This window comes from Aythya ferina (assembly GCF_964211825.1).
Source record: "Aythya ferina genome assembly, chromosome: 1".
Classification (NCBI taxonomy): domain Eukaryota; kingdom Metazoa; phylum Chordata; class Aves; order Anseriformes; family Anatidae; genus Aythya; species Aythya ferina.
This window is the reverse complement of record NC_140296.1, coordinates 70179966-70204730: the sequence shown is the minus strand read 5'-3', so window position 1 is coordinate 70204730 and position 24765 is coordinate 70179966. Positions and strand designations below refer to the sequence as shown.

Below are 24765 nucleotides of genomic sequence, written 5' to 3'. Positions count from 1 at the left end.
CATAGATCAACTTTGTTTTATTTTTCAGCTTGTCATCTCATTTCTCAAAACATTTTATCTAATTATTTACAAGTCTATTAGACATACTTACAATTCATTAGCTAGAAATAAATAAATAAATAATAATTAATAAATAAATCAATAAAATAATAATTAGCTAGACTATTTTACTAGCAAATAATTAATAATGTATATTTTAAAATTTTTCTTTAGTACTATGGGTCAGGGTTTACCTTAAATAAAAGTGTTTGTTTTTATTTTTCATCAACATTCTTTTGCAGAAAGTTAAATACAAAAGTGGCTAAGGTTGTAATGAGCTTTCCATTTAACAGTACATTAAAAAAATTGTTCCAACATATACATACATGCCTATTTGAATTAGTCAAGCAACTGCTACTTTATGTGAATATACAGTTACTTTAGCAGCCCAGTGAAGATCTGCTGGAAAATCTTTGGTCCTGTAGTACTTTATGTGCTCCATATCAGGAAATCAGGATGTATGTAGTTCACAGTAAACACAAGAAAATCCCTGAATTATAAAGTTACAAAATGAAGGTATCTCTCCTTTAGAAGAAACCTAAACATCCAAGTTAAGAGAGAGGTCTGAAAAAAGAGTTGGCTTTAGACTTTTGTTACATGAAATTATGGGAGGAGAGAATTGGATTACTTGAATGTCAGAAACTCAACAGGGTTGACTTCATTTTGGAAATAGACGTTTCAAATGATTTACTTATTTTTATTTCTTATTTGTGTTCTACTGAAGGACCACAACTGACAGAATATAAACAAGGTCAGACTTCATATAACTCATGAATTAAGAACTGTACAACACCATAGGTATTTTTACATGATTAAGCAGGCCAAAGAAAATAAAATGCTGTCTGAATGACATGACAATAAGTTAGAGAGAAACTTTGATTGTTGCCTTTTGGTTAAATGCTGACTGGCTTCAGAGAGAAGGTAACAGGACATATGGTAAAAACACTTCTTATAATAAAAACTTGGAGAACTTAGGCTTCTGGGATGTCCTAAATCTTACAAGCCCTAATAATATTAATAATATCTAATAAAGTTTTCTACAGAACATATGTTATTTCTGCTGGTGTCTGTTGGCTCTCCTTTTGGAAATCAACAGGAAATTACAAAACTTTGGAATTTACAAATAATTTTGGTCTGTATAAGATTCCTGATCTTATACCATTAAAATATTTATTTATCACTCTTGGGATGAACAGTGAATTGTGTTGCAAGTAAGTCTTAGACAGTGGGGGCATTTTGATATGGTGACAGTGGGAAAGAATAAGGTAGTCTGGTTTATCTTTTGATTTCATTGCCATCACAAGCAGCTTTTTACAGAGAGAATCTGTGCTTTGTGCATCTTTATGTAAACTCTTAGTGGAAAAAAGACATGTTTAAACATAGAAAAACAGGAACGGTTGACATAAATACTTTTTAGTTTACGTTTGTCAGTCTATTTAAATAGTTAAAAACAAACAAAAATTTCTTTCTCCTCAAGAGTTTTGTCTATCTGTAAAAAGTTTCTCATTTACAAAATCCAGGTGTCAAAGCAGGATCAGGTAAACACTTCTGCAGTTTCTGTTTGCTAGGTTTCCACAGGCTGCGGTGAGAACTCAGCCGCATCTCACATAAATGTCTAAACACAAGGCACCTTTCAGGCCTTAATCAGCTGTATCAGTGTAATCACAGTCCAGCTGCAGGAGCACTTGAAAAGCAGAAAATTCTGAACAGCCTACTGCTGGGATTAGACTGTGGCTGGTACCTTTACTTGCAAATGTAATGCTAGCTCAGCCCTTTTCATGTTGTTTCCAAAGTACTGAGATCTTTGCTATAACTGTGATGCCATACATCCCAAGCAAGCCATCTTACTATTAAATAAATAAATAATCTTCTCTTAATAGCAGACAGTAGAATGTGGAAAACCAGCAAGTTGTGTTTTCTCACAAAATAAATGATCTGATTCATTTTAGATAAGGGCACATGTCTCAACTAGTGTACATCCAGGAATAAGTACCCTGCAGCCAAACACTGGGAAAAACAAAATCTGTCTGCCCACATTCTGCAAGTACTTCTGAGAAAATGGAACAGAATCCTTAGACTGGTACAATACCTGTTTCTTTTTTATTATTTATTTATTTATTTTTTCAGGAGCTCTTTGTGCATGGGATGGTTGGATTTGATATTTTAAGGCAACAGCTGTTACCACTGTCCAGTATGCCTCTGGCTCTAAATGTGCATGTTAGAGATGCAGAGAGTTCCCCTCTCAATGAGGGACATCCATTTCATTCACTGTACTGAGGTCCATGTCACACACGATTGCTCTTAACCTTGTTTCTGAGACAGATGGAAAAATAAAAGGCTGAACTGTTTTTCTTTTATTGCTCTTTGCCAAGGCTGATCGTTTTTTAAAAACAAAACAGCGAGGACTCTGCTGAATGTATACATTGTTGGCCTAATAATGCCTTAATTGAAGCTAATGGACATTATCCAGTGAGTTTGGAGGAGGGCAGAATGAGGCCAGACCATGCCCTATTGAAAAACTCCACTGTTGCTCATGCCTCCTTAAGTTTTAGACATTGATGGAACAAATACTAGTCCTGCTAATGATAGCCTTGAACCAGAAAAATATTTTTTACTTGCAGTTTAATGATATTTAGATTTTCTCTTGTACATTTGTTTTACCTACTGCTGTGAAAGAATTTTTTTGTCTTCATCCAAACATTTAGACTGTGTGCTGTCATTGTAGGTGCTGTTGGATTATATACAGGTTTATGAGATAGTTCAGTAATGTGGTGTAACCCAGGAGGCGATACAAGAAATGTAATGCAAGAAATTTTCTTCTGCCAGATGGAGCTGTACCTTGCTGATAGATGATTACAAGTCTGCTTATAAAATACTAAATGACTCTTGAGCCATTTGCCTTGCCTTGGGACCCGAATTGTTTGGTTAATCTAGTACCTGCATCTGCTTGTTGCTGATACCACTTTTTTTTTTTTCTTTTTTTTCTTTCTTTCTGTGTTTGTTAATTTAAATGTAATTCATGGAAAAGTACAATCCCAAAGAAGATGCAGGTATATAAATTAATGTAACAGAATTTCAGTTCCCTAGTCTATAGGAGTTATGTATCCCCTAAGGTTACCACAATGTGTGGTGTCAGGACTGTGAACTGAGACAGTCAAGGCAAAATATTTTGTTATCACAGAATTTTCATGGTTCATTTGATATCAACCCAATTTGAGGAGATCACTGTGTTTCTTCTAGTAAGCATTTCTTTTGTCTTGCCTTAGAAACACATTGCACTTCTGATTTATGCTGCAATAGCGCAAGGTGGGTTTATTGTGTAGGCAGTTTCAAGAGGATAGCATTCATATGTGTGTCCTCAACCCAGGGCTGTCTATTCCACTTAGGTTGGTTGTGCTGATTCTTGAATTTCCTGTTACTACAAGCTCTTGTCAAAGCCCAGCACAGTAAAAAAGGAGTGCACTCTAAAATGATCAAAAACATGCTATCTGTGCAGCCAGTCTATAAACTGAATGCAAACTTGTCCAATAGTAATGGATACAAACAGTAGGATTCATCTCACCTTATTTAGACTACTAAAGTGAGGTATTCACCTTGCCGTGTATATTCTTTGTGGTCAATATAAACAGAATATTATCATTGATTTCATATTGTGTTTGCATGCACTTTGGCTTAGCACTAACGTGACAGTTACTTCATCATATGGGAAAGCTGGAGCAAAAAACTCTTGTGAGCCCGCATTACTCCTTAGAATTCTAATTAATTTAGTCCAATTATATAGTAAGAGATAGCACTCTAGAAATGGTTATGGAGCTGTGTTAGCAAAACTCGGCAAATGACAAACAGAAGAGTAATGCTTTGCTCTACCAAAGGTGAGGAAGGGTCTAATATATAGGTAAGTAATATCATTGTATCAGGGCAAAATGGAATAGAGGCATACTGGTAAGGTAGCTTTATAACCAGTTGTAGGGGATTCCTACCAACGCTGGGAAGTATTGTGGGGGTAAGGTACTGGTAGAAAATATGACAAGTGTTGATGAGGGCTGGCACTGTGATGCAGCTGTAAACATTTTGCTGTGAATAAGCAGATAATTAATGAGGTGGTGTAGGCCTTGATAGTGTATATAAATTGAAAAAAGCTTCTGCTTTGTGCAAAAGGAAACAAATGGGAGAATGCAACGAGGGTCTTGAAAGGATTGTACTGTTGATATTGGAAATTAACCCTTTGTATTTCTTGAGGCCAAAGAAAAGGATGTTAAGAAACTGAGATGAGAGAGTCCTAGGTTAGCATTTTCATTACATGAATAAGCAGGAAAGAAGACTTATGCAGAGGCAATCTTCAAGAATTTTAAATGTAGGTTGGATGTGAGAAGAGAGACGTAAATCCAAACTGACTAAAATGATATGTGAAGGTAAGGAGTACGATTACAGTACTGTGAAGAAAGGAAATGAAGGAGAATATTTGCAGGGAAAAAAATTAGAACGGTGCTGGGATGGTGTTGAGAGTAAACTCATAGCTAGAGATTAATAAAAGCCTGGCAAAAGACTGCACTAACATTTGATTTGGAAAAAGTAAGGTTAGTTTAATTGGAGGGGATGAAATCAAGTGAATTTTTAGCACAGGGAATGCTGTTGAATTACACGTCATCTGTGGTGAAATTTCGCAGAGATGAGTGACAGAGAAAGAAGGAGAAGAAGATCAAGAACAACATCTCTTCAGCAAGAGAAAATACAGTGAAGGATCAGTTGAAGCACATATGAAGAGAGATCAGAGAGCTGGAAGATGAATCAGCCTCCAAACCCAAGAATAGTATAGGCAGCCATGTCAAAAGCAGTGACTCTCTGGGAGGATGAGTAAGGAACATTGCTGCTAGTTTCTCTTGAGAGGTCAGTAGAATGGACTTTGGTGAGAGTGATTTTCTTGTCAGTAAAATAAAATGTTTTAGTAAAATAAAGTAATTTTAGTTTCTGTCACTGACTGAAGAGAAAAAAAGAAACAGGCTGGGGATCAAGCTAAGGCCTGAAATTATATCTGTATTTGACTGTAGTAGTTTACATCATGGCTTAATTGAGGAAAATCATAGTTTTTGAAACATGTACATATATTAACATGAATTAGACACCAGATGCTGTGAATAGTGCACAAGATGTATGCTCCCCACAAGGAGAAGTAAGCAACAAGAGATATATATCTTTCACATTGCCATTGCAAGGCTTTTTGGCTTACAGGGTTAACTCATTTCCTTTCCCTGCCAAAAAATGCATGCGTATGCATACCAAGGAAAAGTTTTATGTCTGATATACTGACATTCAAAAAGACAAAGTTAAATCTGCAGTCACTTCGCCTATTTACATGGACTGTGGTGTTCTGGCATTGTACTAGTCAGACTTCAGAATAAAGATCTCCTCACTTAAATGGTTACTAAGATTATCACGTTTTGAATATTGTACAGAAAATCTGGTGAGTGTATTCTTCTGACACAAAATATATTTAGTCAGTATATATTCTGAAGTGCTAGCAATTAGTATGTCAATGCATAGAAGACTTTGAAATACTAAATACGTGCTGAAGCTTATAATTAAATAAATTACTCCAGTGACACTGGTACAAGTTGTTTATTTCCATTGTAACTAGCAGAGCATGGTATATTGGTGCAAACTAAAGATGTAGTCACATTTGGAAAAACAACTTCAAATACATATTTCATATTTTAATGATTTTAACCAAGAAATACAAGCAGTTCAATTGTTCTTTGTATTTTGTCAGATATTATTCTTCATTGTAAGAATACATAGACTTTTCAGATATGAGGTATTCTGCTAGAATATTAATGTTTGGTTTTGTGAGATTTCTGAATATTGTTCAGAATAGTTATATATTCTGAATGCAAAGTGCATGCAGAAGTATTATCACTTGGAGTAATAATGATAAATTATTTCTTAGTCCAGCAATGTTTTCATGTATACATCTAAGTAATAGACTGATTAAAATGCTTCTTTTATTTGGACTTTGTTAGAGATCATTTATCAGATCACAGAGCTGCTTTAAAATATTTTGGTAAATGGCACTTCACTTTTCTATTTTATATTAAATTCTGAGCTATATACTGCAGGAGTATCAGCAGAATCACTCTAGTCAAGATTGCCTTGAGATTTACAATTTAATTGTGATAATTTTTATTTCTTATAGCTTAATAAGTGAATTTTAGTTTTTATGTTTAACTTAATTCCTTAGGGATTGTATGAAATTTCAAATCAAAATATATGCTAATTCATGCTGACTTTTAACTTCACATTTCTTTCTCTTCCCCATTACCTTCCCACGCCTACAAGCATTCTGATAATAAGTTGGAAACTAGAACTACATAATGTAAGCACATGCAAAGGTAGATCTCTTTCTTTAGTCATTCTTGAGTTATGTCATAGTAAGTGTTTCAGTTAGCTATATCAGTTAGCTATTTGTTACAAGTATGTTTCAAAAAAAAAAAAAAAAAAAAAAAAAGCTTTAGAAAAGCTCTTTGTTCCTTTCTTTCCATCAAAGCCTAACTTTTTATCTGGTTTCCTGTGCAATCATACTGCTGTGAATGTGTCTGTGTGTCTCCCACCTAATAACTTCTGAAGTGCTTATCAACTTCAAACACATTTGACAGAGGAGAGGATGGGGAAAAGGGGCTTAATTTCTCAAATATAATTAAAATCCCTGAAATGTCATCAAATTTGGTGGCTGGAAAGAGAAATAGAAACTCTTATTAGTATTCCAGCAAGGGAATGTACAGTCTGAGCCCATATGTCCTCACATGCTGAAAAAACATCCAGGAGAACATCAATATAAGTTATAGAAGAAAGGTTCAGTTGGAGCTTTCTACTTAGACAGAAAGTCAATCAAACTTAAGACACAAATTGGTAGGAAATAAGGCTTCATTACTTCCCAGTGTTCACAGAGCTGCTTGTCAGTAAAGGTAAGATAGATCTCATCTCACTTTTCCATTAGACATTGTTGATATCTTTATTTCAACTAGTCATTGATGGCTCTCATTATAGTCAACGGAAAGAAAGAAGTTTTGGATAATGATTCTTTTCGTCCCAATGTATGCATCTAATAGAAGTCAAACAAATTGTGTCCTAGAAAGGCCAGTCACTCAGATTTAGTCTTTTACAGATGTGTACCACAACAAATAATCTTTTTCCACATGTTCATTTAGTGCCTTTTTAAGGATAACTGCCGTTAAACAGATATGAAAGCCTGCGGTGTGGTCTGTTTTAAAGATCGAGTCGTAAAGCAAAACAAAAATATTGGGTAATTGCAGGCAAAGGTGGCACTCAACTTCAGCGAGATGCAGGGAGGAACTGTGGCCAAGAGTTTCTATATAAAGAAACTGATGTAATCATAGTGAGGGTAAGATGATTTGGCTACAGTGTTTTGTTCATCTGCTCATAGTTCATTGGAGTTAAACATACATTGATCATTTGTGTCTGGATTTTAAAGAAACAACTAGCTGATCAGTCACTGTACTCCCCGGAATGAGAGTGCTGTATTGTGATTCCAGGTGTGACTCATGATTTTGAGACTGAACTGAAAATCTCCTTTCTTCAGTCTGGTTGATCTCTCACTGGAGAAGCATATCTCCAAATCTTCTTGGGTGTTCCTGGCTGATTATTACTGTCACTTTTTGACTACTGGTAGCCTAAGAGTTTTATGGGGAGTTGTGGGGCCAACACTGTCCTCAGTAATGGTCAAAAAGTATGAGCTGTATGCCCAGGAAGGGGTTATGAGCTCATGAAGAGCAGAGTGGAAAAAGTCCTGTTCTGAAAAATTGTGTGTCTTAAGCTGGAGACGAGTTAGTGGAAAAAGGAGAGTTTGGACAGGGTATAAGTTGAGTCACGTAGGGGTGATTGCAAGAAGAGAATTAGTGAAATATTTGCTCATTTTCATGCATTTTCTAATTTGACTTGGTGACATGCAAAATCAAACGGTCTTGAGTTAGCTTCTATTTTCATTCCAACTGGGAGTTGACATAAATTTTTTATATATTTTTGGTATCAAACAAGGCATATTTGAACCCTTGCATATTGTATGTGATGGTATAAATAGTTTTTGTTACCCAAGACATCACTACTTTTTTCAGCTTCATATAGTTATTTCATGTAGTTACATCAAGTGCCAAGTGTACAGTTAATTAGAATATGCTCAATTTGATTAGACAGTATCGTTACTGAACAAGAGTCTTATTCAAAGAATATCAAAATTAGAAAGTGATTTTCTACGTAAATAGGGTACTTTGGTAATTAACAGAATTTAGTCAGAAAGTGCTGTATTGAAAATATTTGCTCAGATAAATTTTGTATCTTGTAACATTGTTTTGCAAAACAGCATGAGTTCCAAATACAAAGGTAGTTTACATAGCAGGAAGAGACACGAAGTCTTGGAACCAGAGAATATTGGATGTTTGAACTTGTATTTGTCTATGAACCCTGACTAATAAGCCTTGTTCAGAGAGAATATATTAATTCTCCTCAGCTTGAATTTACATTATCCCATGCTTCATATTTGCTTGCCAAAACATATAGACATTGAAAATTACATCAGAATCATATTTTATGTAGTATTTCATTTCCTCAGAAAAATTTTAATAGGAATAGAAAGGTGTGTTCCCCTCTGTTACTAAATAAGGTGTCAGACATACACATACACCAAGACAATCAGAAGAAAGGAGGATTTAATGGTTACATTATCTTCATTATAATGCATTTGAAACAAGAACTACTCAAAGCAACTAGCTCTTTTACATGAAAGAGTAATTAGATTTTTATTTTCTTGTGTAAGCTGGCCATTGTTTCTCACATAAAAAATATGGTTGCAATTACTATATTTCTGTTTACTGCTTGAACTTAGCAATGAATTTTGATAACCTCTTAAAATTATTATTTTCCTGATAATACTTGCACTCAGGGGTATTATATTATTTTAAACAGTATTACATTTTTAAATCACTTGAATAATAACTTCCTAGGTCAATATTTGCAGTTGTTCAGCTTCAGTGAGAGTTACTTAAATAACGAGATTCAAGTTTGAAGATCACATGTATCAGTTAAATAGGCAAAAAGGGTAATGGTTATTTAATGATTTCAGTTTTAAACCGATAATGACTAAGAGCTGCTCTTTGGGATAATATAGGACCTTTTCCTGAAAGAGAGATAATGTTTTGAATATTTTTAAAATTTTTTATTTTGTTGTTGTTTTTTAGGGATTCATTTCATTCTATATGCCTTGAAAAGTCTAGTAAGGAAAAGGGAAGAAATCATCCTAGGACAGTTTGAAATGGAATTCTGTTTTATTGTTGTTTTGTTTTGATTCTTTTTTTGTTGTCATTGTTGTTTATTTTTGTTTTCTATTGTAATAGTATGTAACATATACTACTAAAATATTAGTTTTCAAATTCGTTGTTGTTCATTAAGCCTTTTCTATCCACTGATAATGAAGGCTGAATAAAAAAATGAGAGAAGTTCAAACTAAGTGTCAACTATACATGTAAATAGTTTCTGTAGTAGTAGGAAAACAATCTAATGAATAGATTTTCCAAAGTAAAAAGAGAAACTAGATTATTCCAGCCAGTCAAGAAATATTCAGATTCTGTTTCTAGCATTTTAAGGATATTAATGACAAGCATTTACTTAAGATTTTGTTCCATAATTGTACAGCTGAATTTCATTAAAATACATCACTGCACCATCTGTTTCTAAGACAAGAAATTCAAAAGTCTATTGACCTTGGCAAAAAAAAAAAAGACCAAATTCAGAGAAATAAACTAAAATGAAAAATGTCATAACACACCTGAAACAATGATCCTGATATTTTAGAAAGATAATAAGATGATGTTTTGGTGGAACTTAGGAATGGTTCAGAATCACTTGATGACATTTAAACCAACCACTTGATTGTCCAAACCGTTCAAATGAAAATAAAACATCTAAAATAATAAAGAAGGAAGACTGTGGTACATGCAGCCTTTGTATAAATAGCTGGGCCAGACCATCTGCATAGCTCAACTGCTGGTAGATGCTTGCATTGCCGGAGAGCAATCCATCTTTTCCACTGCAGAGATGGAGACAGGAGGAAGGAGGCAGAAATTAGTCAAACAGCTGGGTTAGTTTTCATGTGTTTGTTGAAAATGTGAACTTAGTAAAATATCTTTATAAATCTTAAAAGCCTAATAATTTCATTCCTGTATTTCCTTCATTTCAGTCACTCTCTTATCCTTGTTTCTAATGTGGGCCTGAATAACACTCTTGATGGTGCAGTTTAGATGACCTCTGAAAATTTAGCATATGCTTTTCTAGGAGTAGAGAACTGAAGTTTCTCAGGCTCTGACCTTTCAACTTGGAGCAACTTAGGGGTTATGCGCCATCCATAATAATTTGGCAGCCAACTCCTTTTGATGCTTCTTTTTGACTTGCAGTGTCTGTGAACTGGTCATGTAGCTAGTCCATATTAAATCAACCTGCTAGCAATACTTACCTGCATCTCTATGCTACGCTTTTCCTATCTTGCCTATCTGTTAGGTCTTTTCCATTTCATAAGAAATATTGGTATATACTTGTGATAGTCTGTGGACATATATTTATACAGAATGCATTTTTCTGGTGCTTTGTACACCAGAGCTTTAACTTCTGAAGGAACAGATGGACTTAGAACTGGATTCACTTTAGGCTTCACCTTAGTTTGCTAGTGTACTTAAAATCAGACCTGTGGTAAGACCAGGTTCCTGCTGGTCCCTTATTTCCTTCTGACTGGCATTTCATGGCTGGAGAGAAGTATTCCAGTTCACACTGCTGGAAAGAAAATATCTCACTTTCTGCTCCTACCCTAGACTGGGTCTGAGGACTCCTAAAGCATAGGGTTTGTGGTAGAAAGTTTACTGGCCTTATAAAAACAATAAATTTTTATCAGAAGGCATCTTCTGAGTTCTTAATGAAAAATAATCTTGCTAAACTAGAGGCATGCTTCTATTTTAAATTAAAGATATGGTTTTAAAATATATTCTTAATTATTATTTAACAATAATAATTATATCATGCAGTTATATCATGCAGTTACTTTGCTCCTTTGTCCTGGCAAACTGCTCTACATGAATTCTCTGTCATCACATTATGTGGCACACAACTAGGAGTCTCAAAGCAAGTAGAAGGAGAAAAGGGGAATGAAACAGATCATGTTTTTTCTTATGTAGCATCTGGCTTTTTATTGAGCTCCATGACTTTTATAACAGTTCAGAATGCCCTGTTGATATTATTAAAGAATTAAATGATTAATCTCTACTGGAAAACTGAAGTTTTCCTTTTATCTTGTGCTTTAATGAAAATAAAAGAGCACAATGAAATAAAGAGAGAGAGAGAGAGAGAGAGAGAGACTAAGAAAAGTGTTCCACAATACTGTTTGTGAGGGTTGGGATTAATCACATTCACGGAAATGACATTCAGGCAACTTCTATTCCTGAATCCTCACCAAGGAAAAGCAACACAATGCAGAGTCTTTTAATTTTGAAACATTTTGGAACTAAAATAAATCACCGTTAATTTTTGCCATACCATTATCTCACAGACACATACTGTGTTTGTAATTCTTCGGTCTCTTTGAAACACAAATGTCAGAAACAAGAACAAGTATGTTACATTGTAAAAATAAGAAAAATCTGACTGAGGATGGAACTGAAATTCAATGTGAGGCATGCTCCCTTTTGCCAACATATGATGTATAATATCACGTGCTTTCTAATAGTCATAACACTTCTTGGCAGAGAATAGAGTTATTTGACTATAAACTTTCATAGTTTAGACAGCTTGCTTTGGAGCTTTAACAATGTGTATTGCATGTTTCTTGGGAGTATCTCTTGATGGAAAAGAGAAAATACATCCTTTTAAATGGAATGTACATGTATATAGAGACTGAATTACTGAGAAGAAGGAAATACAAAGCAATTTAGATTTTCAAGGGACTTGTAGATTTTAGTAGTATTAAAACTTCAGGAAAGCTGCTTACATACAAAGCTGTCTAATAAAATTGCTTGAAGGACCTTTGTATCTCTAAAGAGACTATATATGATAGAAAATATGATGACTATAATGGCACACAGTTAGTTTTACTCTGCTGTATCTTCTGTTTTTCATGGGGGCTTAGAAATAAAATAAGGTAAAACAGGAAAACTAAACTTGCATTATATTTGAATGGAAAAATCTGAACAAAAAAGAGGAAAGATGCTTCCAGATTATTTCACTCTGCCCAGTTTTTTTACTGGATTTTGGAAAGCTGGATTTTAGTGTAATCTAAGATTTTTTTTTTTTTTTAATTGTAATTAGTTAGTGTTAGTATTGGCCTTGTTGTATTGGCAACATTTATTTTCTCAATTGTTTCTCAATGTTGTGATATAATACTGGTGCTCTGAGCTATATACAAATATTGTTCAAGTTACTAGCACAAAGTGCTTGCCCATTTTTTAAAAAACAAGATGAAAGATACGTGATTTATTTTTTATTTATTATTATTGTTATTATTAAGACTCAGGAGATCTAGCAAAAATTCAAGTGCTCAAATTAGTTGTTTAAAGCTGTAATGGTATACGAGGTCTGAATGTAAAATTTTCTTATGTGAATTAAGTCTTATAGTCATAGTCTTGACTTTGTAAAGGCTGCTTTCTCTTTATAAAAGTGTGGGTTTGTCCAGCCCCTCTGGGTGTCAAAATGTTGCACAACTGTGTAGGAGATCACGCTCTTCTGGAAACTAATAAAAGATTAGCCCACTTCATGTAAAACGAGAATAGCATGTGATAGAGTTTCAGCTGTGTAAAGTGAGTGTGTTATGGCCACCTGCAACTTTCTCTTATGTAATTAATAGTTATACAAGTCTCAGGAAAAGGAAAGTGCTGGGAGCAGTCTCAGCTGGCCATCCTTAATGCAAGAGCTTCCTCTGTTCTCTGTGTTTCTGGCTCTCACCTTGGCTGAAGGTTGCTGCAAGCTTTCTTGAAGAAAGGATGTGACTGGAGTGTTCAAACATGGTTAGTTCACTGTAGGTATTGTTAATTAGAAAGCTATCAGTGTTAAACTTTGGAAAATCTGAGTTGCTTTGGGTTACTGTATCATTAATGTCAAGAGTAACTAAATCTTTACTTGAAGCTACAACTAAAGCTGAAACTCCAACTGCTGTTGGAGACTCTGAGGGGTATTTTATGCCATAGGGCATTTAGATGAAGAAAAGTTAGAACTCCCACAGGTACAGCAAAGCTGGGAAAACAGGGGAATCCACAGTGTCCTACTGTTATGCTGGCTTTCCTGCTTTTGGTCATCTTCCAGAAGAAACTCTGCAGATGATTTACATGGGGGTCACTTGATTGTCTATTTGACTCCTGATCGAGCACAACACTTCATTTTGTTTTCTACTTTATGGCATTATTCCTCTGATGTAAGCTTAAGAGATTTTTCAGCTATTGGCTTGCGTATATCTCTATAATATCATCCTACTATGGCCTAATTTATAGAGCAAGGTAATCTGGTTTTGTATGCTCTATAGCTTTAATAAAACATTCTGACACACATAGAGGTCTTAGTCTAGCTTCCTTTACATGCTGTGACTCCAATGAGCTTGTTCAAAGTCGTTCTTTTTCTCATTTAAATGTGGGGTATTTATGTTGGTCATGGGGCCCGTAAAGCTAAATGTGGAAAGTTACTGTTTTTTCCCTGTTGTCAGATATATATGAGGTTCTGGACACCTCATGCGTGTTAGTAAATTAGTCATAATGATTTATTAACTTAAAAGGATATTAGAAGAATAAGAAAAAATAAAACAACTTTCACATATTTATTGGTGATATGTTGCTCTTCCCCAGTAAAATGTCACTGCTAGTTCTGTATTTTCAGGATTGTTTCTGTATTTGAGCTTTAGTTTCTTGTGTGTCTCCTGATTTACATCATTTCCTATTGGAGGTGCATGGGTGCATGTTTGGTTCTAACAGAAAGGCCAGATGTTGTTTATCATCTAACAAGTGGTGTCTTTCTTCTTTAAATAATCAATTACAACATTTTATTTTTTTTTAAAGTAGAATTTGACATGTTTTCCTTTTTTTTTTTTTTTTTTTTTTTTCCCCATAGTTATCAGAGTCTCTTGTTCTGACAGTCTTGTATTTTATCTCATTTGTACCACAGAGACACAAACAGATATTGCAACAAATATTCTATCAATGGTCATTTGAGTCTGCCAGGTGGAGCTGCCAGACTAAGTGCTCTTTTGCAATGAATGAACTTTTTTATTTAGATACTCAGAAGTTTGGAAGGTCAAGGAAAAGCCTATTACTTGTTCTGCACATAAGATCAGAGGTTTACAGTGAATGTTTCCAGATGTTCCAGACTGTAGGAGGCAAAACTTAACACCTTTAGATTTCCTCACTGATTTTCCTAATCTCAGTTTTAGTCCTGTTAGTGACTGTATGGAAAATCTTGGCATAGACTCAAAACAGATAGAATATCACCAAAAAAAAAAAAAAAAAAAAAATTGGCAATCAGAAGAAAATGGGATTATAGGTTTTGTTCTGTGATTTCAATTACACAGTAACACCTGTGTATGGTAACTAGTAGGTGACTACACTGTAATTTTTATGTAATTCTAGACTATATGAAATTCACAGCAATTTAATGTTGCATTAATGCTCACTGGCAGTTTTAGCCACCTGTTTTCTGAGGTACAACAGGTGTTAGATTTGAAGAGGTCATGGGCATGTTATAAATATTTTTTAGGGGTTTTCTTTAAGTATAGGAAAGTATAGTTAAGCCTGTACTTACCTTTCAGGTAAACTGGATCGGTATGTCAAAGACTTGAAATGATGGCAAGGTTGACACAACCAAACTGACAGGACATGCAGTCTGCATTGAAAGAAAGGCAGTGAAGAAATAGGATGACAAGACAGTGATCATAAATATGATAAAAACAGAGAAATTAGTGAAGAGTGGAATTGTCAGTGGCTTTGAGAGTAAAGCAGACAAGAAATTTAAAATCTTTCCTTTCAGTTTCTACTCCTTCACAAAGCCAAAGGTGGAAAAAAAAGTAAAGAATTAATCAATAGAGTTAATAAAAATGGATTTTTTTTTCAAAAAATTGAGCATTTTTTTTTTAACAATTAGTATGAAAAGTCAACATAATCTTTCCAGAAAATCTCTTTGTAGCAGAATGCGACAGAAAGTAATCACAATGAAAATGATCTATATATCTAAGAATGTTAATAGAAATAAAATAATAATAAATCTATAATGGTAATGTTGTGTCTCATTTTCTTCCCCTCCTCACCCCAATATTTCCCTATGCTATTTAATCTTAGCTGGTGTATAGAAAAAGAATTTGCTCACTGAGCTGTACTGTGTGAACTATGACTTACATAGACCTATATAAGTTTTGTTAACTAGCTCATTTCACAGAATCACAGAATTTCTAGGTTGGAAGAGACCTCAAGATCATCGAGTCCAACCTCTGACCTAACGCTAGCAGTCCCCACTAAACCATATCCCTAAGCTCTACATCTAAACGTCTTTTAAAGACTTCCAGGGATGGTGACTCCACCACTTCCCTGAGCAGCCTCTTCCAATGTCTAACAACCCTTTCGGTGAAGAAGTTCTTCCTAAGATCCAACCTAAAACTCCCCTGGCGCAACTTAAGCCCATTCCCCCTCGTCCTGTCACCAGGCACGTGGGAGAACAGACCAACCCCCACCTCGCTACAGCCTCCCTTGAGGAACCTGTAGAGAGCGATAAGGTCGCCCCTGAGCCTCCTTTTCTCCAGGCTGAACAAGCCCAGCTCCCTCAGCCGCTCCTCGTAGGACTTGTTCTCCAGGCCCCTCACCAGCTTCGTCGCCCTTCTCTGCACCCGCTCAAGCACCTCGATGTCCTTTTTGTAGTGAGGGGCCCAAAACTGAACACAGTACTTGAGGTGCAGCCTCACCAGAGCTGAGTACAGGGGGACGATCACCTCCCTAGCCCTGCTGGGCACACTATTTCTGATACAAGCCAGGATGCTGTTGGCCTTCTTGGCCACCTGAGCACACTGCTGGCTCATATTCAGCCGACTATCCACCATCACTCCCAGGTCCTTCTCTGCCTGGCAGCTCTCCAACCACTCATCTCCCAGCCTGTAGCTCTGCTTGGGGTTATTGCGCCCCAGGTGCAGGACCCGGCATTGGCCTTGTTGAACTTCATGCAGTTGACCTCAGCCCATCGGTGCAGCCTATCCAGATCCTCCTGCAGAGCTTTCCTACCCTCGAGCAGATCAACACACGCATCTAACTTGGTGTCATCTGCAAACTTACTGAGGGTGCACTCGATGCCCTTGTCCAGATCATCGATGAAGATATTAAAGAGGACCGGCCCCAGCACCGAGCCCTTGGGGATGCCCTAGTGACTGGCCTCCAACTGGACTTGACTCCATTCACCACGACTCTTTGGGCCCAGCTATCCAGCCAGTTTCTAACCCAACGAAGCGTGCGCCAGTCCAAGCCAAGAGCAGCCAGTTTCTTGAGGAGAATGCTGTGGGAGACGGTGTCAAAAGCCTTGCTGAAGTCAAGATAGACCACATCCACAGCCTTTCCCTCGTCCACCCAGCGCGTCACTTTGTCATAGAAGGAGATCAGGTTCGTCAAGCAGGATCTGCCTTTCATAAACCCATGCTGACTGGGCCTGATTGCCTGCTTGCCCTGCAAGTGCTGCATGATGACTCTCAGGAGGATCTGCTCCATGAGCTTCCCTGGCACTGAGGTCAAACTGACAGGCCTGTAGTTTCCCGGGTCTGCCCTCCGGCCCTTCTTGTAGATGGGCGTCACATTTGCTAGCCGCCAGTCAACTGGGACCTCCCCCGATCGCCAGGACATCTGATAAATGATGGACAGTGGCTTGGCCAGCTCCTCTGCCAGTTCTCTCAGTACCCTTGAGTGGATCCCATCCGGCCCCATCGACTTGTGCACATCCAAGTGCTGTAGCAGGTCACCAACCAGTTCTTCATGGATAGTGAGGGCCACATCCTGCTCCCCATCCCCTTCCACCAGCTCAGGGTACTGGGTATCCAGAGAACAACCGGTATTGTTTGATTCATGAAGGTTATGATTTTCTTTTAATTAAGATCCATGAATATTGCAGTTTTACCTTATTGTTTAGATGAAATATAGATGAGTTACTTTGCAAATTGAATTGTGAAATTACATTAATAGGTGTAACTTTTCTTTCATTCAGAAATAACTTTATGTATCTTAAAAATGTACCTTATCTGAGTCTCATTTTTGAGGCTGCTTTTGTAGACATTTAGATATGCTTTTAAAAACGAGCTTGTGTTTGTCCAACTTCCAGAGCAAGGCACTGCATAGTAAGTGTCCAAGAATGAGGTGAATTACCCACTATCTTTCTTTTGTTAAATATTTTCAGATGGCATGGCAATCTTTAGATGTGCAGATGATGCTTTTGTACCCTGTGCTGAATAATGGAGGAACAAGTGGGTGGGTGGGAAGGTTATACCTTCTACAGAACCTTTGGTGAAACAGATATGAAGTGAGAAAAGCAAAATTTTAAGCCTGATGCAAACTCCACCAGTATAACGTGAACTGTGCATTAAATTGTGAGTGAAAGCAGGAGCAGAAGTTTTTAGCATTAACTCTTACCCCTGGTAAAAGAGGAAAGAAAACTACCAGTTTTCTTTCATTGCCAGTGGTTTTGTCTGGGATTTTTATGCTGTTGCTTTCCCAATGAGGAGCAGCTGAAGGTTCCTCATTTCCTTGGATGTGTTGTTCTTCCACAGATCCCCCTGAGGATGCACAGGCTGCATAATTTACTGGCTCAGAAATGTCAGGAAGGTGGTGCCTGTAGGTATGGTTTTACAGATAAGAGTCATGTCATGTCCCAAGTCAGGCAGAACAAGTCACTGAACCTGGGTCTTGTACATCCCTGGTCCTGCTGGCTCTTGAAGCATGACAGACCAGAGCTTCAAGGTACTGTAAGAGATCAGTTTGTTCAGAAAAATGCAATTCAGACCCTAAAGGCTTCACTATTAGTATTTAGCAAATACAATTAAATAAACATATAAGCTAAGAAAACTGTAATATTCACATCAATAGGTACTCATTAAAATGGGATTTATCCCCAGAATAATTATACAACAGTTTCCTTTTCCTCTAAGTATGCACAGGGCCAGACATCTTGCAGTGAGGCAGGATCAAAAATAACTAGGTCATTAAAAGTAAAAAGCTTCTCTTTCCTTGCTTTTTTTTGTGCCCACGGTTTGACTTCTCCTAATGCATACTTCACAGCTATCTTTACAGAGTTTTGTCTTGTACGTTTCAAATTCTCATTTTAATTTGTTAAGAACATGCTGAATTCTGTTCTCCAGAGTCTGACATCTCTCCTGCACTGAGGTGATTTGCAAGCTCTTCACCAGTGGATCATTGAAGTTATTAATAAGCAAAACTTTGTCTAAGACAAATCCCTAGGGCTTCTGCTGGAACTGTTCTCGGTATCTCACACTGAACTAACATCTGCATGTTGTGTATATTTAAGCTGCATGATTTCATTTAGATTACAGTTTTATATGTAAACTTCTGTTAAGAAGAAGAGGAGGGAAGTCTAGGGTGAATGATTCTGTCATCTGTCCCTTCCTTGTTCTTAATCTCTGAAGCAGTGAAAACTCAGTGCAGTCTCCATGAGCTGTGGAGAGTCAGGGCCGTGCAGCACTTGTGTTTCTCCCTGTGTGCAGTGGGCATGAGGGATGAAAGGCTGCCCAACGCAGGGTACATCTGTCCTCTTTCCTTAGTTGGTACATAGAAATGTCATATCAGATGTGCTGCTGTTACAGGGTCATGGAAAAATGAGTTTTTATGACAGAGGCTAATTAGTGTTTCTTACTAATCTCTTGAACTAAAACTTCAGAAGTTTTTAGAACTTCTAAGCCCTGCTGTTTGTTTTTCCTGGGCAGGAACAACTGACATGTTGCTTTTTGACCCACATGTATGCAGCAAATGAGCATTTATGGAAAGGAATTTTCACATTGTTTAAAGCGTGTTCTTATTTGATGTAACTAAAGGAGATTGTTATCAGGCATTGGAAAGATATGGCAGCCCAGGGAAGTGGTTGAGTCACCATCCCTGGAGGTCTTTAAAAGGCGTTTAGATGTAGAGCTCGGTGATATGGTTTAGTGGAGGACTGGTTAGTGTTAGGACAGAGGTTGGACTAGGTGATCTTGAAGGTCTCTTCCAACCTAGACGATTCTGTGATTCTGTGAAAATGTAGGTGGCTAAACGTTATGTTGTGCATAGGCTGGGACAGGAGTTGTATCTTTGATGTCATGCAATAGCACAATAGGGCACTAAACTGATTTGGGTAATCAACTAACTCTCCAGTACCTAATACTCACTGAGCAGGCTTCATCTCCTCTCTCCCTGGTGCACAGATTCCACGGTGAATTTGATACAATTACATTTGTGCTCAGGCCAGTGGGCCTAAGATTCAGGCCTCAAGTTGAGGGCTAATTGTCCATGCAATGAGAGTAATGGCTTTATACCTGGGCCCTGTGCAAACATCCAGGCTAAATGAAGTGAGGTACCTCCCCAGGCTGTGTGTGGCTCTGGCTACTTGCTTTGACTCCCACTCTAAGTCGGGCATAATTAAAATGCCTGCATATTTATATGTGGTCCCATATAATTCATCCATTTTCTCACATGAACCCACCCCCTACCCCCGACCTGGGGTTAGTTTTTCTGTTCTCTTTTTCATGGTCCAAGAGCCACTAAATCTGTTTGGATTCTCCCCTACCCTTGCCAGTCTTTACAAAGGCATTTTGTTGCCAGTCACTGCTGAGCTGCTGTGCTTTCCCCACGGAGGTTTGTTAGGTTGTATTAGTACAGATTAAGATCTGCACTATCCCCTCTCCTCCCAGTACCGGTTCTTTGTTTGCTAACTGTGAGGTCAATAAAATTCTGTTTTCTGTCAAATAACAACCTGTTTTCTTATGAGAGTTGTAGAAATCTCTGGTTCACCAGCCTGCCATGTGGATACAGCTGCAGGGGAATGTTCATGAGATATACTAAAGGATGTAAGAGGATTTTATAGCCATGCTATTTTATTCCCACAGCCATAGCTGGTTTTGCTTTTTTTGTCCTATCTTGATACTTTTATGTTAGTGAAATTAGGGAGGTCTGGAGGTCAGATATGCTGAGAGAAGGAAGGAAGGACTCCGAGCAATTATCTAGACATCAAATTAATTTTACTTTTTTTTTTTTTTTTTTTTTTTTTTTTTTTTCTAAAATATTTCCAATGGATTTAGCTTTTTCTCCTGCTTTGTAATATTTTCAGCTTGATCATTTATTATCAACTTGACCATTTAGTGAATACTGAATAAGAAAATATAACGATAAAGAGCTGATTACTGACTCAGCTCTTTCTAGTAAAGAGTTGTTCAAAAACAAGGATCTAACCATTTGAATTTGAAATAACACTTACCTGCAGTATAGTTACGCATATTCATCTGAACAACAAAAAAAGAAAAATAAATGAGCACTTCCAAATGTATTGCAGACTTCTGATGATTTGAATGCTGTGAAAATCCTATGATCCTTTCTAACAATTCTTCATACTTTTCAGCACTTGAACAAACCCTGTCATTCTTTCTTCTTTTCCAATTCCAAATACCAACTTCATGTTAACACATTTGAAGCTAGAATACCAATAATAATGACTCTTACATGAATGGCAGAAGTGGCTGGCACACCAGGTCCTAAATCCTGGAGAGGCAGAGACACTAGAGCCAGGCATTGGAACTGTCCTTTTGGTACAGGCAATATTTGGTCATGGACATGGGGCAATGCTTCTTCTTTCAAGGAGACAGAAATGAGATGATCTGTTAGCCCTTATACATTTCCAGCCTTGCAGGTATTTTTATTTTCTTGGTTTGCCTCTATTTCTACCATTACTTGGGATGGCTTCACTTTGATAGGAGGTCAAGAACAGCCACATAGCCATCATTATGGGCAAGATTGTTCTTCACTAAATAATTCCAACATTTTCTTTATAGTGTTTGAATTTTATTAGTTTCCTAATTGTTCTGTCAGCTTTATAGGTCAGTGTGTGTATGCTGGCTGTGACCCAGTTTCCTGAACAAATTCTATTGTCTGTAGCTTGAATGACTGTTAAGGTGAGAGCTCCTGTATTCTGTTGGTCACAGCTATGCTTCTTTCAGTCTGTTTTTCAGCAAAAAAGCAGTGAAAAAAAAACATGACTTCTGAAAATCACAAGGTTTAGAATAACATTGGAGCTGCAGGTAGAAAGAGGAAAGGTGATCAGGCTGCAGTGATCCATTGAGAAGTTTAATTTTAATTTTATGTGAGTGGTTTCATATACTGAGGAAGTGGTGGCCAGATTTAATGCACCAAGAAGTCCCTTTTAGCTGTAGCTTCTTAAGGCAAGGAGCTATTCATCCACTCAAGCTCAAGAATGTTCTCCTATCATCAACAAATATGCTCCTGGAACCTTACCAAGGATGCCTAACAAGCAAGGCAAAAAGGCACAAGTAATATACCCATATGTAATAAGCAGGTCTTACTTCAAGGAAGAGAATAAATGAAATGCTGCACTTCAGAGAACATTACCATGCTCTGATGAGGTTTATGGAAATTCATGACTGAACTTGACAAAAGGTATTACATAAGGAGAGTTGTTTGTCACAAAATTATTTTCTCATCTCAATTCTTATAATTTTAGTAACAACAACAAAAAAAAAAAGTGTGATCAAAAAAGTGGTACTTCATAGTCTTTCAGAGCCATACAACAACATTTTTAAGTTTCAGAAAACTCACTTATTTTCACAGATGTGGAAGAGTCCTGTGAGCAGGACTCAGACAACCCCACAACACCCTTTCTAGTTGTCCATTTCTGCTGCTTGTGTTTGCCAGGCTAAAGAAAGCTAAAAAAAGGTTGGGTGTGGTGTGAAAAGCTTAATCTGTGATGAAAAGCAAATAGCCGTTCTCAATACAACAGCAATGTTTTAGCACTTTTACAGCTGTCTGGGATTTAATATTAAAATCCGTTAAACCTGGTGAGAGGAATACCATCTGTATGTGACTACAGCTCAACAGGGAAACGATATAAGGAGTTTGAGCCAAAGATTGTAATAAAGCACCATACTGATGTGATACTTACTGAACGATCTATTCCAACATTACCTAACTTCTAAGAATTGTTATTTTACCTGTATAATTGCTTATTGTTGGGGGGGGGGGGGGGGGGGGGGGGGGGGGGGGAGAAAAATGTAAAAAGAAAAAGAAACAACTGGGCATGCCAGATTCTGAGACAAAGTAAATTGGAAGAGATGAACTGAAATCAATGAAATTATGTTGATTTTGTCCACCTATCTTTTAAACAGGCCAGCAGAAGAAATGTGAAATTGAATATTAGATTCCTTGACCTTGTCATGATCTCACAGTATAACCATGCTTTTGGCACTGCATAAGCATATTCCAGGCTTGGAATGTGCAGGATAACTTAAACTTCCTTTTCATTATGTACTTGGAGAACAAAATATTGTAATGTTACTGATATTTCTTTTGTTTTCTTGTTGTTTCAGGTTAGGTTTCCCCATGATGATTGTGTCCTGTACCATCGGGATGTGCTATCTTCTTGTTGCTCATGTTGTAGTAGGTTGGAACTCATAATAATTTATACTTTCAAGACTCAAAAAAAGCTTTCTGTTTCGTTTAGTTTGTATGTCAGAATACAAAGAAGATACATAAAAGGAAAAAGGTGGTAAAAACCAACGTACCAACCAACCAAAATAAAACCCACGAGTGGTATAAATCAAGATGACTGTCTTGTCAGGTTTGGTCATTCTTCTTCTGTTCTGTGAACAATTTGCAGGACTAGACATTCAAAACTGAAAGAATACTTATATTTAATTGTGAAAAAAGTTACTGTGTGGATGAAAAGGCACCATCGCCAGTGAATATGTTGTGCCTAAAAATTTGTATCGACACAATCTGAGTAGTCACAGATGAAAAACTCATTCATAATAGCAGATGTTCGTTAATTTCTTTTTAGGTCTTCATTCGTCTTTGTCAATGTATTTAGCTATTTGTATTAAAGTAACTAATATTCAAGTTGTAATAGACAGTTAAGCAGTCTGTGCACTATGGAGGATGTATCATTATCTATGTTTAAAAATAAACACAGCTCCTGAAAATGTGCTGTGGAAGGAATTATTATTTTGGATATGAAATTACATTCTATGGAGGCTTTGTTTTTCATTCTAAAGCTCCTCATCAGTGTTAAACTGTTTTATTTTTTTTCTTAAAATAAGCAAATGCCCCTCACTTTACCAAAGCAGAGACATAAAGTGTGATAAAGCACCAGACATTTTCCATTTAATTATTAAGTCACTTCTGTGATGGAGTATTCTAAGTCTTTAAATAGGTTAATACAGTATATGGAAGAATGAGATCATACTTTGGCTTTGGTTTCCTTCTCTCTGATAATAATGTGTTAAACTATATATATTGTTTTGTATAATTGAATGCCAGAACAGGTCAAATTTCTCATTATGAATATTAAGTCCTGTGAGGGATTCAAGATTTCAGTCTGCAGCTTCCTATACCTTTGTGGGTTTGGCCTAAATTAGAGGCAGTTCTGATTTATCTTGAGTAGGAGAAATTGGTGACCTTCTGGGTGCAACCCAAGTGAACAGAGCTGAACTACAAGAAGCCAGTAGAAATGAGCAAATACAGCTTTTACCTGCACTTAGTCTTTGACATAGCCTGGTAAGTGAGAGAGAAACAATCTCTCTCCCACAGAGGGTATGAAGTTAATCAGATATCTCATTTTACTCATACCTAGGTTGTATCCCTTACCTACATGTTTTAAGCCTGCAATATCATATTAAGTGAGTGACTGGAATAAGTCACAGCACTCATTCAAAGAAATGCTGGCTCCCACCCCTCCTGGTAGATTCAGCAGTGGTAGAGGGACCATGTGGAGCAGAAGGAGAAAAGCTTTTTCCATTGCTCCCAAACCTTTCACTGAGACTTCCAGCCCTATCCACACTTGAGCACCCTGGGGTGAAGTCTGCTCTGGCTGGGCTGTTGAGAAACCTTGAGGCTGCTCTAATAGTGAATAGCTGTAGATCACAAGATCTGTAAAAAGATCAGCATAACCTCTGTTTTGTTTTATGTTAAAGAAACAACAACAACAACAACAACAAAAAACACCAACAATAACTCTCCCAATCCCTTGAAAAACAAACACCCTTAACCAGAGAAAAAGAAACAAAATTGTGAAGTGTCTGAATCAAAGTGAAATAAAAACAAATAAAAGACCCTAAAACTCACTCCTTCAGACAACTTGAAATTGAATTTGGCCTGTCTCCTTCTCAGTATGGATGTTGTTGTTGTTGTTATTATTATTTTTGTAAGAGCAGTTTACTCCGCAGTTACTGGAATTCTGCTGCAATTAAATAAACATTTATGCTAATCAGCTTAACGTTGGTCCCTGGTTAAAAATAATCAAAAAAAATTTATAGCTATCACCATTTCTCACATTGGAACAATCTTGGTGCAGTCACTGGCTATGCACGATCTGCTGTATTAAGCCTCAGAGAATGCAAGATCGGGACTCAGTTGAAACAATTTGTTCTTGTCTGTTATTATTACTATTTTTTTTCCCCACTCACCAGAT

The 24765-nt window shown here is 36.9% G+C and overlaps 1 protein-coding gene across 7 annotated transcripts in view; it reads left to right on the top strand.

Moving 5' to 3' along the window:
* The window catches only part of OCA2 (OCA2 melanosomal transmembrane protein), a 220655-nt gene extending 197420 nt beyond the window's left edge, over window positions 1-23235 (top strand). For all 7 annotated transcript variants that reach the window (XM_084528709.1, XM_084528712.1, XM_084528711.1 and 4 more), the window contains one exon: window positions 22667-23235. In XM_084528709.1, coding sequence (XP_084384835.1) covers window positions 22667-22754 — 88 coding nt within the window. In that variant the 3' untranslated portion in view covers window positions 22755-23235. The remainder of the gene's footprint in view (window positions 1-22666) is intronic.
* Window positions 23236-24765: the final 1530 nt, after the last annotated feature.